Genomic DNA, 22,072 nt, shown 5'->3' with positions numbered 1-22,072 from the left:
CCTCTGTGTGGCATAATCGGAAGATCCTCTCCTCCTTGAGTCTCTATATGAGCTCCCCAGCTCTAAAGACACGCTCAGCTCTCTCTGACTCCACTCTGAGAGGCAGTGGGATGAAACCCATATCTGGCCAAACGCAATCCACATGGCCTAGGACATGTGAACACTCGAGTAGCCCGGCTACTGGATGAATCCATCCTCAGTGCACGTGAGGAAGTAATCTCTATAGAGGTGCATCTTCAGTAGGAGCTGTGAAGGTGTGATCCATGTGTGTTGGGTGTAGAAGCTCAGAAGATCTAACCGGATAACCCGGTTGGTGTCCTCATGAGAGAGCTGGAGAAAAGGGGAGTCCAAATTGTACTAAAAGGGTGGGAGGCCATCCATGCGGAGCCCATATCATGAGAACCAAGTGGAAACTCGAGCATGGGGCTACATCAAACTCTGTCTAGATAATCTGGTATGAGACCAATGGTTTGTTGCAGATCATAGAAGAGAACATCATGACCTTGGACCTCTCAACTCGTTGAATCCTCATCGGATAAATCTAGTCCCAAAAGGTTGCTCCATCCATCAAGGCTAGATGGTACACCACTCTCCAAAATATCAAGCATGGGGCTAATGAGTATGGCCGAGAGGTCTCCCTTAGTTGCGTCACGTGGAAAGGTAGCTCCATGGTGATGGAGCATAACCTGGATCCGGAGCTGACGAGGAGATCGTGGCAGACGTCCCACAGGGCTAAGGGCAACAGTAAATCCTCTAATGGCATGCTCTACTCTCCTTGATGATGGCACAGAGGGTAAAGATGTGGTCATGATTAGAGTAGCTCCTCCGAAAGCCTACTTGTCCTACGGCTCTGCATCCCTGTCTGTCTACAAATGACCTGAGCTCCGTCTCTAGCGCCGCTCCATAGAGTTTGGCCAATGTGTGGCCAATCATGAGCATCCTATATTTATTAGGATCAAGTGGATCTTCGGCTTTTAGGATGGGGGTGATGGTGTTTGTGAGCCAAGAGGGTGGAAATCCTTCAAAAAGGGCTATATTCAAAAAGCACCACGGTATCATCTGCATGTGAGATGTACTCAGCAGTGAGTGCAGTGAGTCCCTCATGATCCTAGGCCCACCCATTGCGTAGTCTACAGATGGCCTTGAGAACCATGCCCTTTGTGAACAAGGTGGAGGTGGTGGGGCCAGGGAGAGAGATCACATGCAGCCTGCAAGAATGTTAACACAATCTTGAAGGTGGCCATACATGCACACACACAGGACATGCCCGAGCCAACTAGCCCTTCACTATACCTGACCCAACTCCCATTATGTAAGGATGAACCTTCACCAAGTCCTCGACCAAAAGGGTGTGTTTGTTTTTCATTCCCACAAGTACATGTGCTTGTCCAAATCCATCTGCAATTATAGGTGTTTTTCTAGCCCAGGTCAAGTTTTGGTATTCACCAAGAAAGTCAAGATCAAGTCATGGTCTTATTGGGCGAGGGTCCAACCACAATCACAAATAAACGTGTTTCGTCCAAATGAAACCTCTGAAACGTTTCGTGGCGAAACGTTTCTACGAAACCTGCGAAACTTCTGCCTGGTCAAGTTTCGCCCAAATTTTTGGTTTCATTTTTTTCGAAAAAAAAATTGGTTTTTTAAAAATTTTCTTTCATATCCTCCTCATCAATTTGCAACTCCTCTCCTTCTTTCTCTAAAAAACCTCAAAACCTCAAATTTCAAGTTTCATTTTTCGTTGTTTTTTTGGGTGTTTTTTTGTTGTTTTGCTTCCATCTCCTCCTCTTCACCTTCCATCTCCTCTCTTCCTTCTTGTCTCCTCTTCCATCCTCCGTTGTCTTCTCTTCTTCTCCATCTCCATCTCTTCTCCTCTTCTTCTCCTTCCTCTTCTCGTTCCTTCCAATCTTCTTCTTCCACTTGTTCTCCTTTTTTTTTCACCTCCTCCCCTTTTCTCTTCTTCTCTTCTTACCATGTCCTCTTCTTCTCCTCTCCTTCCTTCCCCTCTTCTCCTCCCTCCCTCCTCCCACTACCTCTCCTCTACCCTCTTATTCTCCTTCTACCACCTCCCTTTCATCACGATTCACAATACACATGTATTTCTATCTATATACATATTACATTTTTTTTTTCACCTCCTCCCCTTTTCTTTTCTTCTCCTCCTACCATGTCTCTCTTGCTTCAATAATCAAAGGATTTGACACTACAGTAATTACAAGCAAGGAGGCTTTTCTGCTGAGAGGACATCTGCTACCACATTTTTTTTGCCTGGGCGGTACTTGATTTCAAAATCAAATTCTTGTAGGGTCTACATCCACCTTTTTTGGCGCATGTTGAGATCCTTTTGAGTGAAGATCCACTTTAAGCTTTGATGATCTGTCATCAAAGTGAATCTTTGACCCAATAGGTAATATCTCCACAACTTCAAGGCATATACTATTGAAAGTAGTTCCAAGTCGTGGACAGCATAATTCCTCTCATGCGTTATGAGTTTTCGGAATTCATAGGCCATCGCATGACCTTCCTGCATGAGTGCACCTCCCAAGGCAAAACCACTGGCATCAATTTTACTACCTCAAAGGGTAGAGAGAAATCTCGCAACTTCAAAACGGGATTGGTTACCAAGGCGGTCTACAGCTTATCAAAAGCACTCTAGCACTTGGCAGACCATTCAAACGGGGTATTCTTTTTGAGAAGATTAGTCAGGGGGGAAGCTATGAGAGCATACTTTGGTATAAAAATTCTATACCAGCCAGTCAATCCCAAGAATCCCCTGACTTCTTTCACTTTTTTTGGTTTAGGCCAATCTATGACTGCTTGGACTTTTGCGGAATCTGGAGAAATTCCATCTTTGAATACCAAAAATTCCAAGTATTCAACATGGTCGGCAGAGAAAGTGCATTTGCTCTTTTTTGCAAAGAGTTGGTGCTTCCTTAGAATCTCAAGAACTTTTCTGACATGAGCTTCATGGTCAGCTGCATTCTTGGAGTAAATCAGAATATCATCAAAGAAAACAAGAACAAATCATCCAAGTATTCTCTGAGAATGTCTTGCATTAGGTGATTGAATGTAGCTGGGGCATTTGTCAATCCAAACGGCATGACAGTGAATTCATAATGCCCATACCGAGTATTGATGGCTGTCTTCGGGATATCTTGCTCATTAATCCTTATCTGAGAATACCCTGATTTGAGATCTATCTTTGTGAAGATCTGGGCTCCACTTAGCCTGTCCAGAAGCTCATCAATTCTTGGGATAGGATACTCATTCTTAAACTATCAGCTGATTGAGACCTCTGTAGTCCACACAAAGTCTTAGCGTTTCATCTTTCTTTTTATGAAAGAGAACTGGCGCACTCCAAGGTGAAACACTAGGTCTTACAAACCCTTGTTCTAACAGCTATCTAAGCTGTTCCTTGAGTTTGATGGCTTCAAGAACTAGCATTTTGTATGTGCGCAGGGCTACAGGCTGAGCTCCGGGGGTCAATTCTATCTAATGTCTACTTCCCGGATCGGAGGCATCTCTGTTAATTCTGCTGGGAATAAATCATCATAATCACCTAACCATTCAGGTTCTTTAGCTTTTAACTTTGTGTCTACTGGATTCATTTTGACAACATAAATGAGCTGCTTCTTTCTAAGTCCTTTAAGTAACTTAAAAGCTTTGACTAATTGCAGACTTGGGGATCCTAAAATTCCGATTCCTTGAACTTTGCTTCCGTGAAGGTCACGGAAGGAAATGGTTCCATTATGACAATGAATGTCAACTAGATTTTTGTGGAGCCAATCCATTCCAAGGATCCCGTCAAAAACTCCCAAAGGTATAACTCTGAACTGACAGTCAGTTAAATTTCCATCTAGATTGAACTGAATACGATCTGTCTCAAGGTGAGTGAAAATAATCTTCCCACTAGCCAATTCAACTTGCATAGGTTTCCCTGATTTCTGTTCTAAGACTAGCTTACGTAAGCATCCTAGGTGGGGAAATGAAAGAATGAGTACTGCTTGAATCAATCAAAAGCTTAAAAGACTTACCCTGATACTGAGCTGGAGGATGGATGACTGAGAATTGATGATTTAGCCCTTGTTTTTCAATTGCAACATAAATCTGTCCTCTTTCCTCTTCCACTACCTCAGCTATTGTGACTGCTCTGGCTGCAGCAGTCTGAGGCGGAACTCTTTCTCTTTGGTTGCCCCAATTCTGGGAAGGAGTTATGAGGCTACTCTCTAGACAGAGGCAGATGGCTGAGCTGGAGTTCTCCTGGGATTGCCCTCATTTTGATGAGAAGGACCTTGATTTGACTAATACGAAGGGATTGGTCTGTGCACTCTGGGTCCTTGACTTCCCTGTCCCCTTGACATGGCAGGAGTCGGGCAGTCTTTCAGCTGGTGACCAAAACCCTGGCATCCAAAACACCGGTTCTCACTTCTGAGCTCGTCCCTCTAAATCCTTGAAAGAGGTGGGGCTCCTGAGAAAGTGTTCTGGGGGAAGGGTCTTCCTTCACTTCTGAATCTTCCCGCATCTTGATTCTGAATTGGGCCTTGCTGCCTCTTTGGGGGTGGAAAGTTTGAAGTACTTCCTGGGGTTTTGAATCTTTTAAAATTAGAGGGTGTAGGCTTCTGCGGGACCTTAACTACAAAGGCTTTGGCAAAGTCCTTTGCCATTCTTACCGCTTAGGCCATTGAGACAGGTTTGGCATTCTTTACTAAGGTGTCCAATGGCTCGTTCATTCCTCAAATATACCTGGCCATCAGCTGCTCTTCATCCAATTGTGGAGAATATTTGAGGAGAAGGGCAAAAGCTTGATGGTACTCTTCAATTGTTTGGCTATCCTGCTTTAGTTCCAAGAACTCATTCATTTTAGTTTCAAGTAAGCCCGGAGGACAAAACCTCTTTCTGAGGTAAGCTTTAAGATCGGTCCAGGTCTGGGTATTCCGGTCGAGACGGTTAGTCTGGCAGTGCTTTCTCCAAGCGACTCTGACCGTTTCCACAATCTTTAACCTCGCGAGAGCCATCTTGCTTCTCTCATTGTAGGTAGTTACATCAAAGTATTCTTCCATACCCTCAATCCACTTTTCCACCACTTCACCTAACTGCTCCCCTTCACCCTTGGAAGGGACTAGGTTGGGATCTGTGCAGTGCTTTTTCGAACATCTGGATCTAACTCTTCGTCATCGGTTAGAGGATCTGGTTGCCTTGCACGGGCCGCGCGCCTCATGACTCTGACAAAACGAGATTTTTGTCAGCTTAACTTTGACAATAGATTTATGATCATTTAATTTTTGAGATTCTCCTCTCCTTCCTTCCCCTCTTCTCCTCCCTCCCTCCTCCCACTTCCTCTCCTCTACCCTCTTATTCTCCTTCTACCACCTCCCTTTCATCACGATTCACAATACACATGTATTTCTATCTATATACATATTACATATGCATACACATATACACATACACATACACATACACACACACATACGCATACACATACATATACACACACACACATACGTATACATATACATATACGTATACATATAGAGCTTGAGCCCACAATTGGATCGACAACGTGAAGCAAAGGTGCATCATGTGCAACCGTACTTTCACGTGCACACTTCAGATGTGTAGCGCGGACATGCTTCTACCCTTTGGCCAGCTCAAAGGTCAATCACGTGCCCGGATTCATGTGTTTGTAAGGACTATTGTACCAGTCCATTGTAATATTGTTGAGGCGCCCAATGACCAGCCAAGTGTGGACAGAGGTATTGGGTTATTGTTTGAACACACTTAGTTGGACATTATTATAAGGGTTCGTAGCCAACTTACCGACATTAGACACTATAAATAGGAGTCTAGGCCCTTAATCACATTCATTCATTGATCAATCAACCATCATTGAGACATTGAGAGCTCAAACCCTGTGCTACCATTGAGTATCTCTAGTTCATCATTGTACGTATTTCATGATAAATAATACAAGGTAGATTAGGTCATCTTCTCTACTATGTGCTAAGCACAAAGAAGCATTTGTTGCATGGGTTCAAGTCTCTTATTAGGTGCTAATTTCAATCAATCAATCATAAACATGCTTCCGCAAAGCACCTATGTTACAGATGATGTCCCGCCTTATCTCTAGAATGTGCCTACATTCCATCTTAACCAAGTTTGTAGCTTGCACAATGCACAAACATACATTCAAAGATGATTGAGTGTTAGGCAAAATACGTACAAGGCGCAAATGATACAAGGACAGAAAGGAACTAATTAATTTCAGGTATGTAAAGTACTTCTGTACAAATATAATACAAATGTGTAAACATAATACTTACAGGCTGCATGTAAAAGCATATCGGACGCATGCATGGATGAGGCATACAAATGCTGATGTACACAGCATTCCGTACAGTATATGAGTGGTACACAGTACCGTATAAGATGAGGCATACAAAGGCTGATGTACACAGCATTCCATACAGTGCACGAGTGGTACACAAAGTACCATATAAATCACAAGGGTCGAATATGAGTACAAAATGCAACTATGTTCCCTTCCACCAGAATGTGTGACCATTTTCTGAAGCGGAACTAGGCCCGAAAAAGCAAAAAGCAAACAAGGGAGGGAAGGGAGGGGGGTAGTTTGGGGTTGTTAATATCAAGATGCCATGACACTCAGGGTTCACTTATCACATGCATTGAGGATTTCTATGGAGCTGCTCCACGTTTCATCACGTAGGTTTCCAAGCAAAGAGGTTGATCTCACAAGGGAGTCCAAAAAGCTCCAAATATGCATGTACAGTTCCAATCTTACTTTTCATACTTCAAATATTACAAAAGTATGATAAGGATCTTTCACCACATATTACCAAGGATCATTTTGTCTGCAATTGAAGGTACTTGCAAAGGCACATGACACATGCTATGAGGATTGACAATGGTCAGACCACAATCCAACCACATTGTCTAGAATGTGAGATAGGACTAATGTTGGAAAGGCGGGCTTTCAAAGAAGAAAATCTTATGGGAACCCATGTGATTTTACACCCATGGTAAAGAAGCTAATGCCCCCAAAATTTGCTGTCCATACAAGCGCTAAATGACATGACCAGATACAAAGTTTTTGACATTGGTTTGTGTGAAACGTCCGAATAAGCCTAACTCCTTAACTTGGCCAACCACTCTCAGTTAGTTGTCAGATGTACATAGCCTTGCTAAGAAACTAGCTACTCCACAATCTCTCCACGTGTCAGGTGTCGGTAAAAAGGACCGCCTAGTGTCCCTCCACTGCCCATAGTTATTCTTGTATGGGAAAAAACAAGGACCCATTTCCTTCATAAAATCATTTAGACAAGAAAAAAACAAATTAAAAATGTCCTCATTATAGAAAATATACAACAAAGGGGATTGAATGTTACCCTTTTTCCACTGAAGAAAATTGTCCCAGATTGGACAGCAGCAGCCTTTAACTCCTCGCAGCGGTGTTGCACAGACAAAACAAATTCTTTCATGGCTGCTGGATCATCTGCTCTCAAACCCATACCACATGCTGCAAGAAGTGATGGAAAAAAAGGTCACCAGAAATTCCAAATATCTCTTAGACCCTTTTCAAGGTCAACTCTCTTGCTGGAACACCCTTTTAATGAGCTTCTTATTTTTAAGTACAATGTCAACATGGGACAACTAAAAGAAGATCCTAAGATGGATGTGCACGCACACTCATATGAGGTCCCTGCACGTTTTTGAATCATCCCATCTATAATGTAGCTGATTTTGGAGTTTTTTTTAAATGTTGAAAAACTAAAACAAAAGTTACCAAGAGCTTGTTGAGAGGTAGTAAAGGCTGGCTATTTAGCACTCATAGTGAGCCATCAACATTACCTCCATAGTAAAACTATGGAAAAAAGAATGTATATGTAGCTGATTATGCCTACATTTATGTAGAAGCAATACGTAATCTCACTGCTATAGAGCAACTATTTTTTATTATGATTTATTATGTAATGTCAATTATAATTTATGGTGTTTCTTAATGCCACCACTTCTAAGAGGTTTTCAATGTGTACGTATTTAAAATATTTAGTGTGTAGCTACCACGTGCTCTGCCTGTTAGCGCCGCTTGTGTAGCCCAGTGCAGTGTCGCTTTGATGCGATTGAAGACAGCAGCTGGTCACCGCCTATGTAGCCCATCAAAACCAATGCTTGAAGCCACCACTTGCTCCACCTAAACAGCCCAGTGCAATGTTGCTCTGATGCCGCTGAAGACAACCGCTGGTCACCGCCTATGCGGCTGAAGAAAACCAGTGCGTATTGCTACCACTTGTTGTAGTCACCCACCGTGGTATGTTTTCTTTGTGCCGCTTGCTTAGTACAGCACCGGCTCAGCAGCACTGCCTAGTCATACAGCACCGCACTGCCTGGTACGTACAGCACCGCCTGGTATAGCACCCTCAGCGTTTCCTTGCTCGCGTGGTCAAGACACTCAACAACACCACAATCGCAGAGTCGACTAGCTCTGATACCAAATGTTAGCAAGCAAGAGAGCAATGGAAAGCTTGGACTGCAATGAAAGAGCCACACACAGTAGGCACACAGAGTCAGAGCTAATCTCTCCAATGTGCGGGCTCTCCCTCCAGAGTCCCCCCCCACCCCCGCTCCCACCCCCGAGAGTTCTAAGACAGCCTGTCAACTATAGCTTGCCTTCCCATGCATTCCTGTCAAAGGAGCTAGTATTTTTTAGGAGACAGTCGCTCCCATTCGTATATGTGTGGTTTTACATCACTTCAGGCCTTCCACCCCAGAGAGTGGCGCGATGATCTTCTCCTTCCCCTTGAGTGTAGCACTGGGGCCAGATTGGAGCACAAAGTCGGTGTCTGCACTATTCACGGGTAGGCCATACAGATCTCACACCATTTGCATGATCTGCGTATCACCGACGTGCTCACTCACTTCTAGCCGCTGGTATGGATGGAGTTGGGTGGCTCTGGCCACAAAGATCTAGAAGGGGAGATGGTGTCCTCCAGCTTGGAGGTGCTCCTTTTTGTGTTTCTTCATGTTTCAGTGGCAGTACCCCTTCCTCCTACTACAGATAATTGCACTGTGATATGTGGAGCCCAGAGTATGCATATTCTAGGGCTCCCACATGGAGGGCAAGATTCGTGCCCATTTGGCCCGACTTTGGCCCAGAATAAACAGTGACTACTCTCTGTCGAAACCCACACCAAAGACTCTTCAAGTGGAGGGTGGTTCTCAAAGTTCCGTCTCCCACAGATCTTAGTTATGCGGCGGATTTTTTCATGGAACATTGAGGATTTGGGTGGACTGCAGTGCTATCAGAGGCACGGGGCCTTAGAGCATAACAAAGCAGTAGTCGGTGGGTCCATCAACATTCTCTTCCTAGTGGAGCATCATCTTTCAGAGAGAGGCATACCCATGCACTCATTATTCTATCCTGGAGGACCCCTGGAGGCAGGACAACCATTTGAGCACTCGGATCCCTAAAAACCTCATACAGGAATCCAAGATATGCAACACAAGATAGAGGAGATTTGGGAGAGGAGGGTTTTTCACTCAAGATCAGCCGCACATGCCTTGGATGCAGGCCTTGAAGAGATCAATGGTTTATTACAAGAGGCAATGCAAGCAGATTGGCTAGCTTCCGAGAGCAGAAGAGGAGCATCCATTGCAGCCTCGCTTCCTTGCGGCTTCAGGAGAGGTCAATAGATAGCCCATGGATTGAGGTTCAGTTGGCTTCTGCACATACAGAGCAAGGTAGTTTCAAACGTACAAAACGGTGCGAGTTCAGTATGTGGTATAGAATGTTGCTGACCGATAAAGTAAATCAAAAACGTTACATACTTTACAATGTTAAAATCATATATATGTGTGTGTCTGTGTGTGAGAGATTGGTCAAGAAAGCTTGAAGTCTATATCTAATATCCTTTGATAGACAAGGAGTGATGTGTCAACACATGTCACATTCTAGCATTTCAGCCTATCTAAGAATTTCAAAATTAGCACTCACAACATAAACAATGTCTAGACATACCCAAATATACCATGATTGGAATTTGACAATTCAAGTAGATAGTAGAAACAAATGATAAATCAAAATCAAATGACAATGTCACATCTGTCTAATGTCATGACAGCAAACGGCCTATACAAAGCGATCGCCGAACATAATAAATAGAAAAAAGGACACGGGGGAAGAAACCAAACCACAAACGTTTTTTAAGTTTGAAATGTTTGGAAACGTTTGGAAGTCCAAAAAGTACTAAGTTAAAAAAAACGGGTTTTAAATGCAACCTTGATACAGAAGCTTAGTTCCATCGAGGAGGAGAAGGTGGAGTATAGATACCATGCTAGAGCCTCCTTTTGGACCCAAGCGGGAGACAAGGTCACCAAGGATTTATTTGAGATAGCAAGCCTGCATAGGGAGAGGGATGGTATCCGAAAGTTGCAAGGCCAAGATGAATCCATTATTGCAGATCCCCCCCCCCCCCCCCCCCCCATATGTGAGAGCCATTGCCACAAATTTCTTCCGCTTTCTTCTCACGGGCGCCCCCTTGTTGAAATATTGAATAGCATGTGCCAGTTGGCTATGGTGGCTCAAAGACTAATTTAAGGTTGAAACACATGATGAGTAAAAAATAGTAGAAGGGTTGTGTACACCCAAGAGAGACAACAATATTAGGCAAAATAGTTGATTGATTACTTCATAGACAAGTGCTCTTCTATAGACTCCATACAACTAAATACCACCTAGTGGTTTCATCAAAACAATTGGTTTAACACAAACCTAAGTACTAGAGAAGCTTCACCCACAAGCTACAAAAATCACAAATGATTGAAGAGTTGTACTTAGCCTTCCCCTTGCAGCCTTTGTTTAATCAGTAGAGAGCCACTTCATTTGATGAAGTGTTGGACAAGATATCCTCTTTTGCTTTGACCTTCAGCTTCTTCTCTTCCTCCAAAAGAGAAGCCTCAATATAAACAAGCTTTGTGATAGGCATGTTGGTCAAAGTTGTCACAATGTTGTCGAAATCGGGAGGCAATGACTTGAGTAACACCACAATGGCAATGTCTTCATCCACCTTTAGTGAGATGTCTGCAAGTTGGGTCATAAGACTTTGCATATAGTTAAGATGAGATGCAAGAGAAGTTACAGAATTCATATCAAATTTAAAAAACTCAATGAGCAAACCAAACTTAGAGCTCCTGGATTGAGCCCCAAATAGGGTATCCAATTGATCCCATGAAGCCTTCGAGGATTCACACCCATCCACATGGTGAATGTATGTGTCATCCAACTCAAGAGTTATGATGGCTCTTGCTTTGTCATCTCTGGTCTCCCATGCCGGAATAGTATCCTGGTCCCTTGGCTTCTTCTCCTTTCCACTTGTGATGCTCCATAGGCCTTTCTTCATGAGGATGAGCTTGATGCGGGTTTGCCAAGTGTAGAAGTTTTTCCCCTTGAAGCGGAAGGTAGTAGTATCATGTGAGGCCATTAGGGTTGAGAGAGTTGAGCAACACACTTGAGAGCAAGCATTGAAGAGGGTTTGACTCAAACTTGAGTCACCTTGAAGTTTGAAGCTCTTAGTGAATGAGAGATTTGAACTAGAAGCTTGTGAACGGCTTGGAAGAGACTTCAATTTGATTTCAAGAAACTTGTTGGACCTTGCAAGAGAGGCCAAGACCAACATTGAGATGGAACAAGTGATAAGGCTTAGAGAGAACACTTGATTAGCCAAAAACAAGATAGTATTAGTGATTATTAATCAATAATTAGTATTAAAGAAGCTTGTGGCTATGGCTGTGAGAAGACGCAGCTCTCCTTGCTGAGACAACTATTGGCCAAGCCCTCTTAGGGCAAACAAGGACACATATAGGCACACCCACAACTAGGAGGAATTAGAAAATGCTAAACTGTAGGAGCAATGCAAGCCTTACGACCACACACAAGCACAGAACCGACTCCTTTTGGGGGAAACGATAATGGCGCAACGTATACAGCCGAATCGGCCTAATTAATGTGCCAAGCTAGGGAGCCTAGGAAAAAGGAAGATGTTCACAAAGTTTGGTGACAATGGTTGAACCACTTGGGAGCATTGAATCCTCCACCAAGGCAGGGTCAAGCTGGCAGCTTTTTGAAGATAGTAAAACAACTAAAAATAGATGAGAAATGAGATAGCCACACAAAAAATTGTCCTGAGCTGGCTATGGTGGCTCAAAGACTAATTCAAGGTTGAAATACATGATGAGTAAAAAATAGTAGAAAAGTTGTGTACACACAAGAGAGACAACAATATTGGGCAAAATAGTTGATTGATTACTTCATAGGCAAGTGCCCTTTTATAGATTCCATACAACTCAATACCACCTAGTGGTTTCATCAAAACAAGTGGTTTAACACAAAACTAAGTGCTAGAGAAGCTTCACCCACAAGCTAGGTGATTTGGTCCCTTTCACATGTACATGGTCCATTTGGCCCCATCCTTCTAGGGATGTGTTTGGTGCATATTTCAGCACCCCTATCTTCGCAAGTGCTAAAGGTACGTGAGCGGGTTTGGCAACACACGAGAGGGGTGGTTCCCCTTGCTCTCAAAATTTTACGTCGACTCCCTTCACTGCGGAGGAGTTGGCAAAGGCTACGATAGGGGGAAATGCCTGAGGGAGGACCGGTTTCTGGTTTCCTTATTTCTCTGACACTGGGATCCCATGGAAGGCGGCTTCAAAGCTGCCTTCAATGAGATTATGATCACGGGAGCTATGCCAAAGAGGCTATCAGAGGGACTGATCCATTTGATTCCCAAGGAGGGTGGTGACACATTGGAGATTCGGTAGTGGAAACCCATACCCTCCTACAAATTGCCTACAAAATTCTAGCCAAGGCCATCAGCCAGTGACTACATCCCTTCCTCCCCGATTTGATCCACGGCACACAGACGGGTTTCATCCAGGATCGGAGCATTTGGGACAATATCTTCACTTTCTGGGAGGCGACCGCTTCAACCAGGTTGCAACAATAGGATCTTATTGTTCTACTCCTTGATTTTGAGAAAGCCTATGATAGAGTGGACTGGGGCTTTCTAGAGGGGAGGATGTGCAAGATGGGATTTCCGTAGGAGTGGGTCCAAGGTGTTTCTGGACTTTACTCAACTTCATAGAGCCAGGTTCTCATTCAGGGAGCCAGAGCTAACAAATTTCCACTTTCTCGCTCGGTCCAACAAGGCTGTCCACTAGCACCTTATCTATTTCTATTTGTAGTCGAGGCCATGAGTAGTTTTCTCTCCACTCAAGAGACAAGGCTCTAGGGACTGCATTTTCCCATCTGCGCACAAGAAAAGCTACTTGATTCCGAGTTCGCCGATGATGCAGCAGCATACATGACAGGAGATGAGGGGAACCTCCTGAGATTCATCGAGGGCGATAGAGATCTTCTGTCGTGCATCAAGAGCGCAAATCAATTGGCATGAGTTGTGTGGATTTATGGTTGGCTCATCACCCGCCCTGACTTGTTAAGCTTTTTTAGTGGATTCAAAGGGGCACTCCAATTCGTTATCTTGGATGCTAGGTGGGCATCGATATCTCCCCGGAGCAACTGCTAGCCCCTCTTCTTTTGAGCATTCGAAGAAGCTGTTATATTGGAATACTTTCAGGCTTTCCTTAGCTAGCCGGGTCGTGGTAGCGAACCAAGTTCTTGTCGCCTCCATGTGGTACATCACCTCTTGCTAAGTCTTCTCCTAGGCTTGCATTGGTGAGGTTCAGCGGTTGATCCGCAACTTTCTGTGGACTGGCAACGACGAGAGTCCTACCCGGGGCAAGGTGGCTTGGAGAGTGATCATTCAACTGCGATGTAGGGGAGGGGGCCTAGGCATTATCGACCCCTCCATTCAGAGTCATGCCCTTCTGGACAAGTTGATAGTTTGTGGCCTTCTTCCGAGCGGCGAGCCCCGGAAGGACTTCCTCCTAGCTAGGATCTCCGCCCGCACCTCGATTTTGGGAGGCCCCTGGCTCCAAAGTACAAGATGGACCTTCACGGAGATGCGGGCTCGTGGCTTTCGCCCTACATTTGAGGACATATTTGCAGTCAATCTCTTGTGCGCTTGCATCTCAGGAGCGTCTCTAACAGCCTCTGATCTAGAACCCCCTAGTCCATTTGCCTAGTGGTCACATGCTGGGGGCTGGCCCGCACGTATAATGGGGGAGCTATGAGCATGGGTCCCACTAGGTCACTTGGAGATTTGGCTTACATTCAGACAGCAGCCCCCACAGGCCCACGAGAGGAGCCTAACTGGGATCCGGGGTAGGGACAGACTTAGACTCAACATCGACTCTTCCATTCTCGAAGTGGCTGGCCCCGATCCACCCCCTCCCCCTCCCCCGCGCAGTGGTTGTGAGTGTTCACTAGGCATGACATACTTTTGACAGTCCATGGCACGGATGAAAACTTCGCCTTACTCACCTTCTCTATTGGTCCTCATGGCAGACTTCAAAGAGCAAAGCCCCCTATGGAGGACTTCAAGGGATGCACCTTGCAAAGGGTGAGGGTGATTGGTTTCCATGCGCATGGGTGGCACATAGACCCTCCACCAAACAAGGTGGCCAGAGAGAGATTCTAGCGTTTGTGGATTTGGGAGGGCCGTCCTCTCACGTACCTCTAGTGGGACTCGGGGGAGTGGACATGGCATGATCTAGATGACAAGGAGGAGACTCCTCGTATCCCCTTTTTTGCCTACACCACACAACTAGGCTGTAGGATCCAGATGCCACAGGTTAAGGGCACTCTAGTAGCAATAGGACACTCGCAGTCCCAGGGTCTCCCTCCTCATTTTCTCTCAGATTTCCAAAAGAGGCTGTGGGATAGTTTTCGCCCGAAAGATCACTCTCTTTCTGTGGCAGCTGGCACATCGGAGCTTGGCGGTTGGCACCAGGCCATTGGAGGTAGACTAGCACTCTCTTCGAGGTGTGGCCATCCCCAAGAGTCCCAGCATCATTGTCTTTGGGATTGCCTGAAGGCTCAACAAGTTTGGCTGAGCAGATTCTTTGCATCTTCAATATGGAACGGCCCTCCTCTCGCATTGTTACGTAGGGCAAAGTTGCTTGGGCACTGAGGCCAAAGCCATCATTTCATATGAGGAGGGTGGGGGACTAGCCCTTCAAGTCTCTCACCTTCGTATTTCTATCTAGAGAGCTCGATGCAACAAAGCCATCAAAGGCACCCTCACTCCACCAATAGAGTCCATCCGGAGCATTTGGCTCGATATCATTCATACCCTTTGTTGACAGTGGAGGAAGCTTCAGGGTGGTTCAGACCGCATGCGGAAGCGCCGGGAGGCCTTCTTGAGGATCTAGCGTCACGGTCCCCTTTCTCACTAACAATGGTGGTGAGCCCACTTGGCACTATTGATCATCTGTGTGGTTGTTTCTCCCTCCCCCCATTGTATAAGATAGCCTTCTCCTCCTAGAGCGGCCAGCCTAAAGAGGAGCATCCTCCCCCCTCTATGTTTCTTGACTCTCGCCTTCCTTGAGGAGCCGGGTTTGTATCTAGCCATTATGGTTGTTTCTCTTGGTAACTAAAAGAAGGATCCTTTTTTAGGAAAAAAAAAACAAAAAACAAAAAACAAAAAAGAGGCAGACTTATGGCATGCCAGATGTGGGCATGTAAATTATGACAGTCTGATGCTTATGCAAAGGCATAAAATGCTACACGACATGCCACATGTTGAGCTTCCTCCCAGACATGTATGTGAAGGATGCATTCTTCGCAAAATGCATCATAATGCTTTCCCAAAGGATGGTTCGGTGGGAGCTGATCGTAAATTACAACTCATACACAGTGATGTACGTGGTCCTATGTGGACACTACCACTTAGAAAACATTCGCAAATGATTACTTTGAATTTGCTTGGGTCTACCCTCTGAAAGCTCGGAGGTTTTTATGTGCTTTCAGCACTATGTTGAAAGGGCTGAAAATGAGACAATTTGCAAAGTGCAAACCCTCCGTATAGATCGAGAAAGGGGAAAGGGAGAAGAAGGGGGGGGAGGGTGGGAGGGTGGGTTATATATGTCCGATGCTTTTAAAGCATACTTGGCTGAAAAAAGGCATTAAGCACCAGTGTACCATAGTGTTGCAGAAAAAAAGAACATGTCCTTGATGGAGATGGCTAGATATATGGTTAAGAGCAACTGTTTGCCTCATAAATTCTGGATGGAAGCAATCATGTGTGCCACACATGTTTTGAATAGATGCCCTATGAAAGCATTCAAAACATATGCTCATGTGCCTCAAAAAATGAGAGGCCGAGGCAGTGTGACAATATTAACGAGTTATCTGTCCCCCTCTCCCATATGTCGAGACAGGGCGACTGCCTTACAGTGGATGGTGGTGGATGCTGTCTCATCTTCCCACTCACTGCATGGGGCAACATTGAGCGAGAACGAAAAAATCACCGTGCCACTGTTTGAAGTGGCCACCCACGAGTGATGAAAAATCATGCACACTCAGAGGGGAGCCACCGAGAACTCACGTGCCTCCACTAGGTGGCACTAGAAGAGGCTATAATCCACCGGGGCCCCATGATAGGGTAGGAGGAGTAGGGGAGAGAAGAAAAGGAGAGGGGGGGGGGGGGTGTGATCACAACATTAGGAATCAAGGAAACCAGGGGAGCCAATTGGCGGGGAGGAGGGATCACCTCCACTGGAACTTTGGGAAGAACAAACGACTGAGAACTTGAAACTAGGACCTCCTAGGCACCACCCACCTCTTGATCCAGAGATAAATGCTCATTACAGTTTTACCAATAGGCACCATTACCTCAAGGGCCCGCCTGCCTGATACTCTAGCTAGCAGCGCTCCTACTGGGAGCATCGTCTGCAGGGCCAACGCACTGGGTGCCATGGGTCACCACCATTCTGCATCTCGAAGTCCGGCTGACCAGTCGTTCTCTCTTTGGAAGGGAAGAAGGGGGGTGGTGCTGAGCTTCTCTGTCCTCCACCCTCGTCAGGGGAGCCCGAGGCAGGGCCAGGGTAGGGTATGGGAGGCGTTCTCGTTGGACCTGGCAGTGCCGGCAAACCCAAGCAAGATTCCCCATCTGCCTACACATGAAACGCTCGCCAGAGCGTCCTGAATGCTCAACCCGCTGCACAGCGGGCCCTGTTGCAGGCTGGGGAATGCGGAAACCTGCAAGAGAGCCTCTCCACAGGCTACGCGAACTCTGACAAAAGGAATCCCAGCTGCCCTCACTACCACGCACGGGACAGTCTGTGGGAACTCCAGTACCTGCCCGAACATCTGTCCAATCGAGCGGAGACAAGGGTGGTACTTCTTCCTTAGACCCGCAAAGCAGACCGTAACTGGGAAGCTGGAAACACCTGCAATGGGGTCGGATGCGGGGTCGTTAAACCAATGCTTCCTTTGGAACTTGTCTGTCCAAATTCCCACCACTACTACATATATTCTTGCCTCATCTAGATTTTCCAACTCTAATAATCATTTAGATAGACCATGCCCATCAAGATTTGCTTCCCTTAACGTAGGGATAAATATATCAATAGGGGTGATATCATCTAGGCCATAAACAAGCTGAAAGATATTATGCTAGTTATAGCTTTATAAGTTTTGTAATAAGCTAAAAGAGCAGCTAAAATATTTTTATTCCAATGTGTGCAAGGCTTCAACTACGATAAGCCTAAAGAGTAGCTAAAAGATTTTTCTTCCACTATGTGTGCAAGGCTTCAAGTGTCTTTGTGATGAGGATTGAGTTAAGGATCTTTTTGGTACTTTCAGCTTGTCTGTTTTCTTATGGGTAAGTGGTGCCATCTAGCGAAGAAACATAAGCACTGAGTATCACGATGGGGCTTTGCTGCATCATTCGATCTGCCGCTCGGGTGAGTCGAACTCCACCTGAAAGTAGCCAAGCCCAAGATAAAGGATATCAGCGATTTTGCCTGGCTCGCCAATGAGGGCTGCCTGGAGAAGATCCTGAGATCTGGAGGTCCGCTTCGGGAAAATGGCAAGGGGTGGTGGCCTCGGTCAGGGATGACGAAGCGGCTCTACCATGGAGTCATCCTGAAGGGTTAAGGACCAGAGAAGCCGACTTGTGCCGAAAGGAAAACAACCCAGGTGAACACCTGTGCTGAGAACACAGGGATGACGGGCGGAAGGGAAGGCTAGGGTTGAGGGAGGACAAGCGGAGAAGGAAGCTCAAAACAACGAGGGGCACGAAAAAGAGGAGGGGCATAAGAAGCTATGTATTGGTATAGATGTTTTTTAGTTGTTTCACACAATCCTAGGCGATCTAACTTCAATGTGAAGCTACTAGTTCTCACAAAAGAACTCTTTGTACATTGCCTGCTAATATCCTCCCAGGTTCCTGGCTGATGTTTTACTTCCTCTAAACTCAAACCACCACTTATAAACCTTAGAGGATGTGCTAGGATTTAAGGTGCCAGCTTTGTGAAAGTGAAACGGGCACCAGGCATTTTAAAAATGTGCACTTACATAACTATGCTTCCACCCAGCACAGAAAGAAGGGAGATGGCTGCTTCAAATCAGCGTGCAAATTCCTGAGCAGGTCACCAATTTTGCATATTTCAACAATTCCTTATGCTCTTTTCACGCGTATGCAGCCCCCAATAATCCTAACAGCAGTAACTATAGCATCAAAACTTGTAGTATCTCTACCCTACTCCCCAAGGTCAGGTCCCAAAAAAGGGGCTGCCTACAGGGCTGCTGGTAAGAGAAGAAGTTGAACTGATAAGACACCTCATTTTGAAAGTGTGCCCCCTCTAACCTAGCCAGAGAAATATAGCTTTTGCAGCAGCAATGCTCTGAGCTCTCCTTATGATGAACCATGGACATGAAAAAACCACTCCCATGTAGGAGTAAGAATCAACCACTTCCACAGGCTCCCCTTTCTAAATTAAAGTTATGCCAATGTGTAAAAAATCACGACTTTTATCTTACCAAGGTCAACCCCTAGCTCTTTCTGGTTGCAAAACGTCTGAAGGGCTCCTAGATGCAAGTGCAAGTGCATTTTGAAAGGGAAATTTGAAGTGCAAGTGCATTTCGAAACACACACGCACACCACGATCACACACCACTGAATAAGCATTACTAGCTGTATATGGCTGTGTCTACGGGTGCTTTCCTACACTAACAGCCTCCTTCGACCCCTTCAGATCCCTCTGACTTCTTCAACCCCTCCGACTGTTGTCACTGTCAATGCCCTCTAACCTCTACGACCCCAATGGCCTCTGTCACTACTGATGCGCTCCACCGACCGCACCGCCAGTGCTCTCCAAGCCCTCCAAGCGCTTGGCCGCCGTTTCTTGGACTCCACCGATGGCCATGTGCACTCATGACGTGCATGGCCACACTAGGCTAAGTGATACTCATATATTATCATGATTTACAACGATGCTGCAACCTCATGCAAGAAAACCAAACACTCTAACCAACTGCGCTAGCACTTGTTGGCTCCTAAATGCTTTTGCAGCCCCTCAGCTGCATAAAGAAAAATTGCCACAATGGCAGTGCTAAGGGGGGATCCAGCTCCACCTGATTGCTCAATAAAACTAGCAACCTCATCAATATATCGTCCAAAGAGGGTTGGAGAAAGCAGGAATCTTTTCTTGACACAAATAGTGCTCCAAATCTCCTCAGTCATCCTCTGGGGAGTTCAAACACGTCCAACAACCTGTTCATACAAGGCCATAGCGGCCCAAGTGGTGAAGTGCAAGTTCACCTTTCGACAATCTACAAAGCAATAGTAAGCTTTCTCAGAATTGGCATGTGCTTCCTAAGTGATGGCCCCGAGGGTAAACATGTGATCCAGTGTAGAAAAGCAGCATCAAAGACCAGCATGCCCTCTGGCCCTCATATTCCCAGCTTCAGGAAAAGTACTAACAAAGGACTCCAGAGCAGAGCCATGAATCTTAGCCATTGTATGACCCACTATGATCAAATTTTAGTTATTTAGCTCCATCAGTCTCCAGCTTTATAGTTACAGGGACAAACACACACACACACACACACAGTCAAACTCAAAGCCCAAAAAGCTCACTTTGTAAGATTGTGAGAATAGTTGCCACGTCCAACTCTGTCAAACACTTGCTTAGCGAGCACATAAGATCATAGATCACATCACTGCAAGAAAAGGTAAAAGTGCCTTAGAAACCCACCATCTTGAAGTTTCCCTTCCTGCAAATAGATGAGACTTGAATCAACATCACTTCTATGAGCACACTTTATTTTCTTTTTCAGCATTAATGCACACCCTGGACACGAGGTCCAAATAACAGTGAAGATATTATGAATCAATGCTCCATGTACACATTCACAATGATAAACATTTTTTTTCCAGAAAAGACATCCTTCTATTAGTTAAAAAACAGCAGCCCAAGGGCTAAATGTACATGCTCAGAACCTCATAAGAGGCCAGAAACCAATCTCAGGGCAGGTGGTTCCCACCACGGCTGGCCACTCTCGGAGGGAAACCTACCTCATACAAAGAGGGGGGGGGGGGGGGGGGGGGGGGGGGGGGGGTGCTGGGTGGGGGGGGGCTGGGTGGGTGTCTGTAATGCCAAGTAATCTCGCCGGTCCGATCAGTGAGAAAGGGACCCGTGCACCATGTGCGCAGGAAGATCTCTTGTCGTCTATGCATGCAATCCAATCCATCCTGAAGCTTCCCCCACGGACCACGGAGGGTATGAATGATGTCAATCCAAATGGAGCCGATGGAATCTGCTTGAAGGGTGAGAGTACCCTTGATGACCGCGCAGCAACATGCCCGTCAAATATGCCTTGAAACTATGCTGCTAATGATCTCCCATCTCGGACTAATGGTGAGTGAACATATGTACAAGAGCCCTCTAATGTGAGGTGACTCTGAGTGGAAGAAGACCAATGCAGAAGCAAAGACGATGTCAGAGCTGAAGCACATTCGGTGACGAAGGCTCGCGTCGATGTCAGGCAAAGGCACTCCGTGAGGTGGTCGGTGTCGAAGGCTAGCGTCGGTGGATGCAGAGGCACTCGGAGGTGGTAGTGAGCAGCGGAAGGGATGCAAACTCTGGTGACAAGGGTGCTGCGGTAACTGAGTGGTGATGAAGAGCAGAGAAGGCTGCCGTCCCAAGTGGTGCAAGCTCTGGTGATAAGGGTGCTGTAATACCTGAGGGGTGGTGAGAAGCAGAGAGGGCTGCCGTCCCGAGTGGTGGTGGTGCAAGCTCTGGTGACAAGGGTGCTGCAAAACCTGAGTGAGGTGAGGAGACAAGAGGGCTGCCGTCCTGAGTGGTCTCGATGGTGAGCAGAGAGTGGGCTGCCGTCCCGATGGTGTGATGTAGTAGAGAGTGGGCTGCTGTCCCAGAGAGTGAACTGAAGATAAACGCTGATGTGCTTAAGTGTAGCAAAGAGTGGGCTGCTGTCCCATGAGCTGAGGTAAAACGCTGGTATGCTCTACTTTAGCAGAGAGGGCTGCTGTCCCATGAACAGATATGTAACGCTGATGTGATCTATGTGGCAGAGAGAGCTGCCGTCCCAAAGTGTAGCCAGATGTAAAATGCTGAAGTACTGTGCTGTAGCAGAGCAGGGCAGCTGTTCCAAGGTGTGGCCTGATGTAAAACGCTGAAGTACTAGAGCTGACAGGCGATGATGATAAAGTAGATGATGAAGTACTATAGTGTGTGGGGCTGCTGGTCGGCCATGCTAAAGGCTGTCGGCCAGCAGCAAAGACCCACAAAACAAGAAATAAAACCTAAAAATCCAGTAAAATCCCCTTTTTAGGGCTGGACAAAATGTTGTTCTCACTCCGAGTTTTGGGGGCCCTTGGCGGCAGAGTACCAGATGGATCTTCATAGAGATGCGAGCCCGCGGTTTTAGTCCAGCTTTTGAGGACAGATTTGCAGCCAGCTCACTTCGAACTTGGGATCATCTCACGCCGGCCCTCAGACAGATAGCTCCAATACCCTCACAAGAGCGGCTTCGGCAGCCTTTGGTCTGAATCCCCTGATCCACATGTTGGGGAGCCGACCACATGTATCATGGGGTGACTTGAGCATGGGACTAGCCAGGTCTGTTAGCCAGGTC

General features: G+C 46.0%; 1 protein-coding gene across 1 annotated transcript in view; it reads right to left on the bottom strand.

The window, feature by feature from the left end:
• The window catches only part of LOC147605083 (MIF4G domain-containing protein / MA3 domain-containing protein), a 107,283-nt gene that overhangs the window by 16,302 nt on the left and 68,909 nt on the right, over positions 1-22,072 (bottom strand). The window contains 2 exon segments of the mRNA XM_086794395.1: positions 7,404-7,534; positions 20,055-20,137. Coding sequence (XP_086650521.1) covers positions 7,404-7,534; positions 20,055-20,137 — 214 coding nt within the window.

This window comes from Cibotium barometz, chromosome 60, assembly GCF_041138505.1.
Source record: "Cibotium barometz isolate CiBa-2024 chromosome 60, ASM4113850v1, whole genome shotgun sequence".
Classification (NCBI taxonomy): domain Eukaryota; kingdom Viridiplantae; phylum Streptophyta; class Polypodiopsida; order Cyatheales; family Cibotiaceae; genus Cibotium; species Cibotium barometz.
Note: the sequence above shows the minus strand (reverse complement) of the source record. Positions and strands in the feature narration are given on the sequence as shown.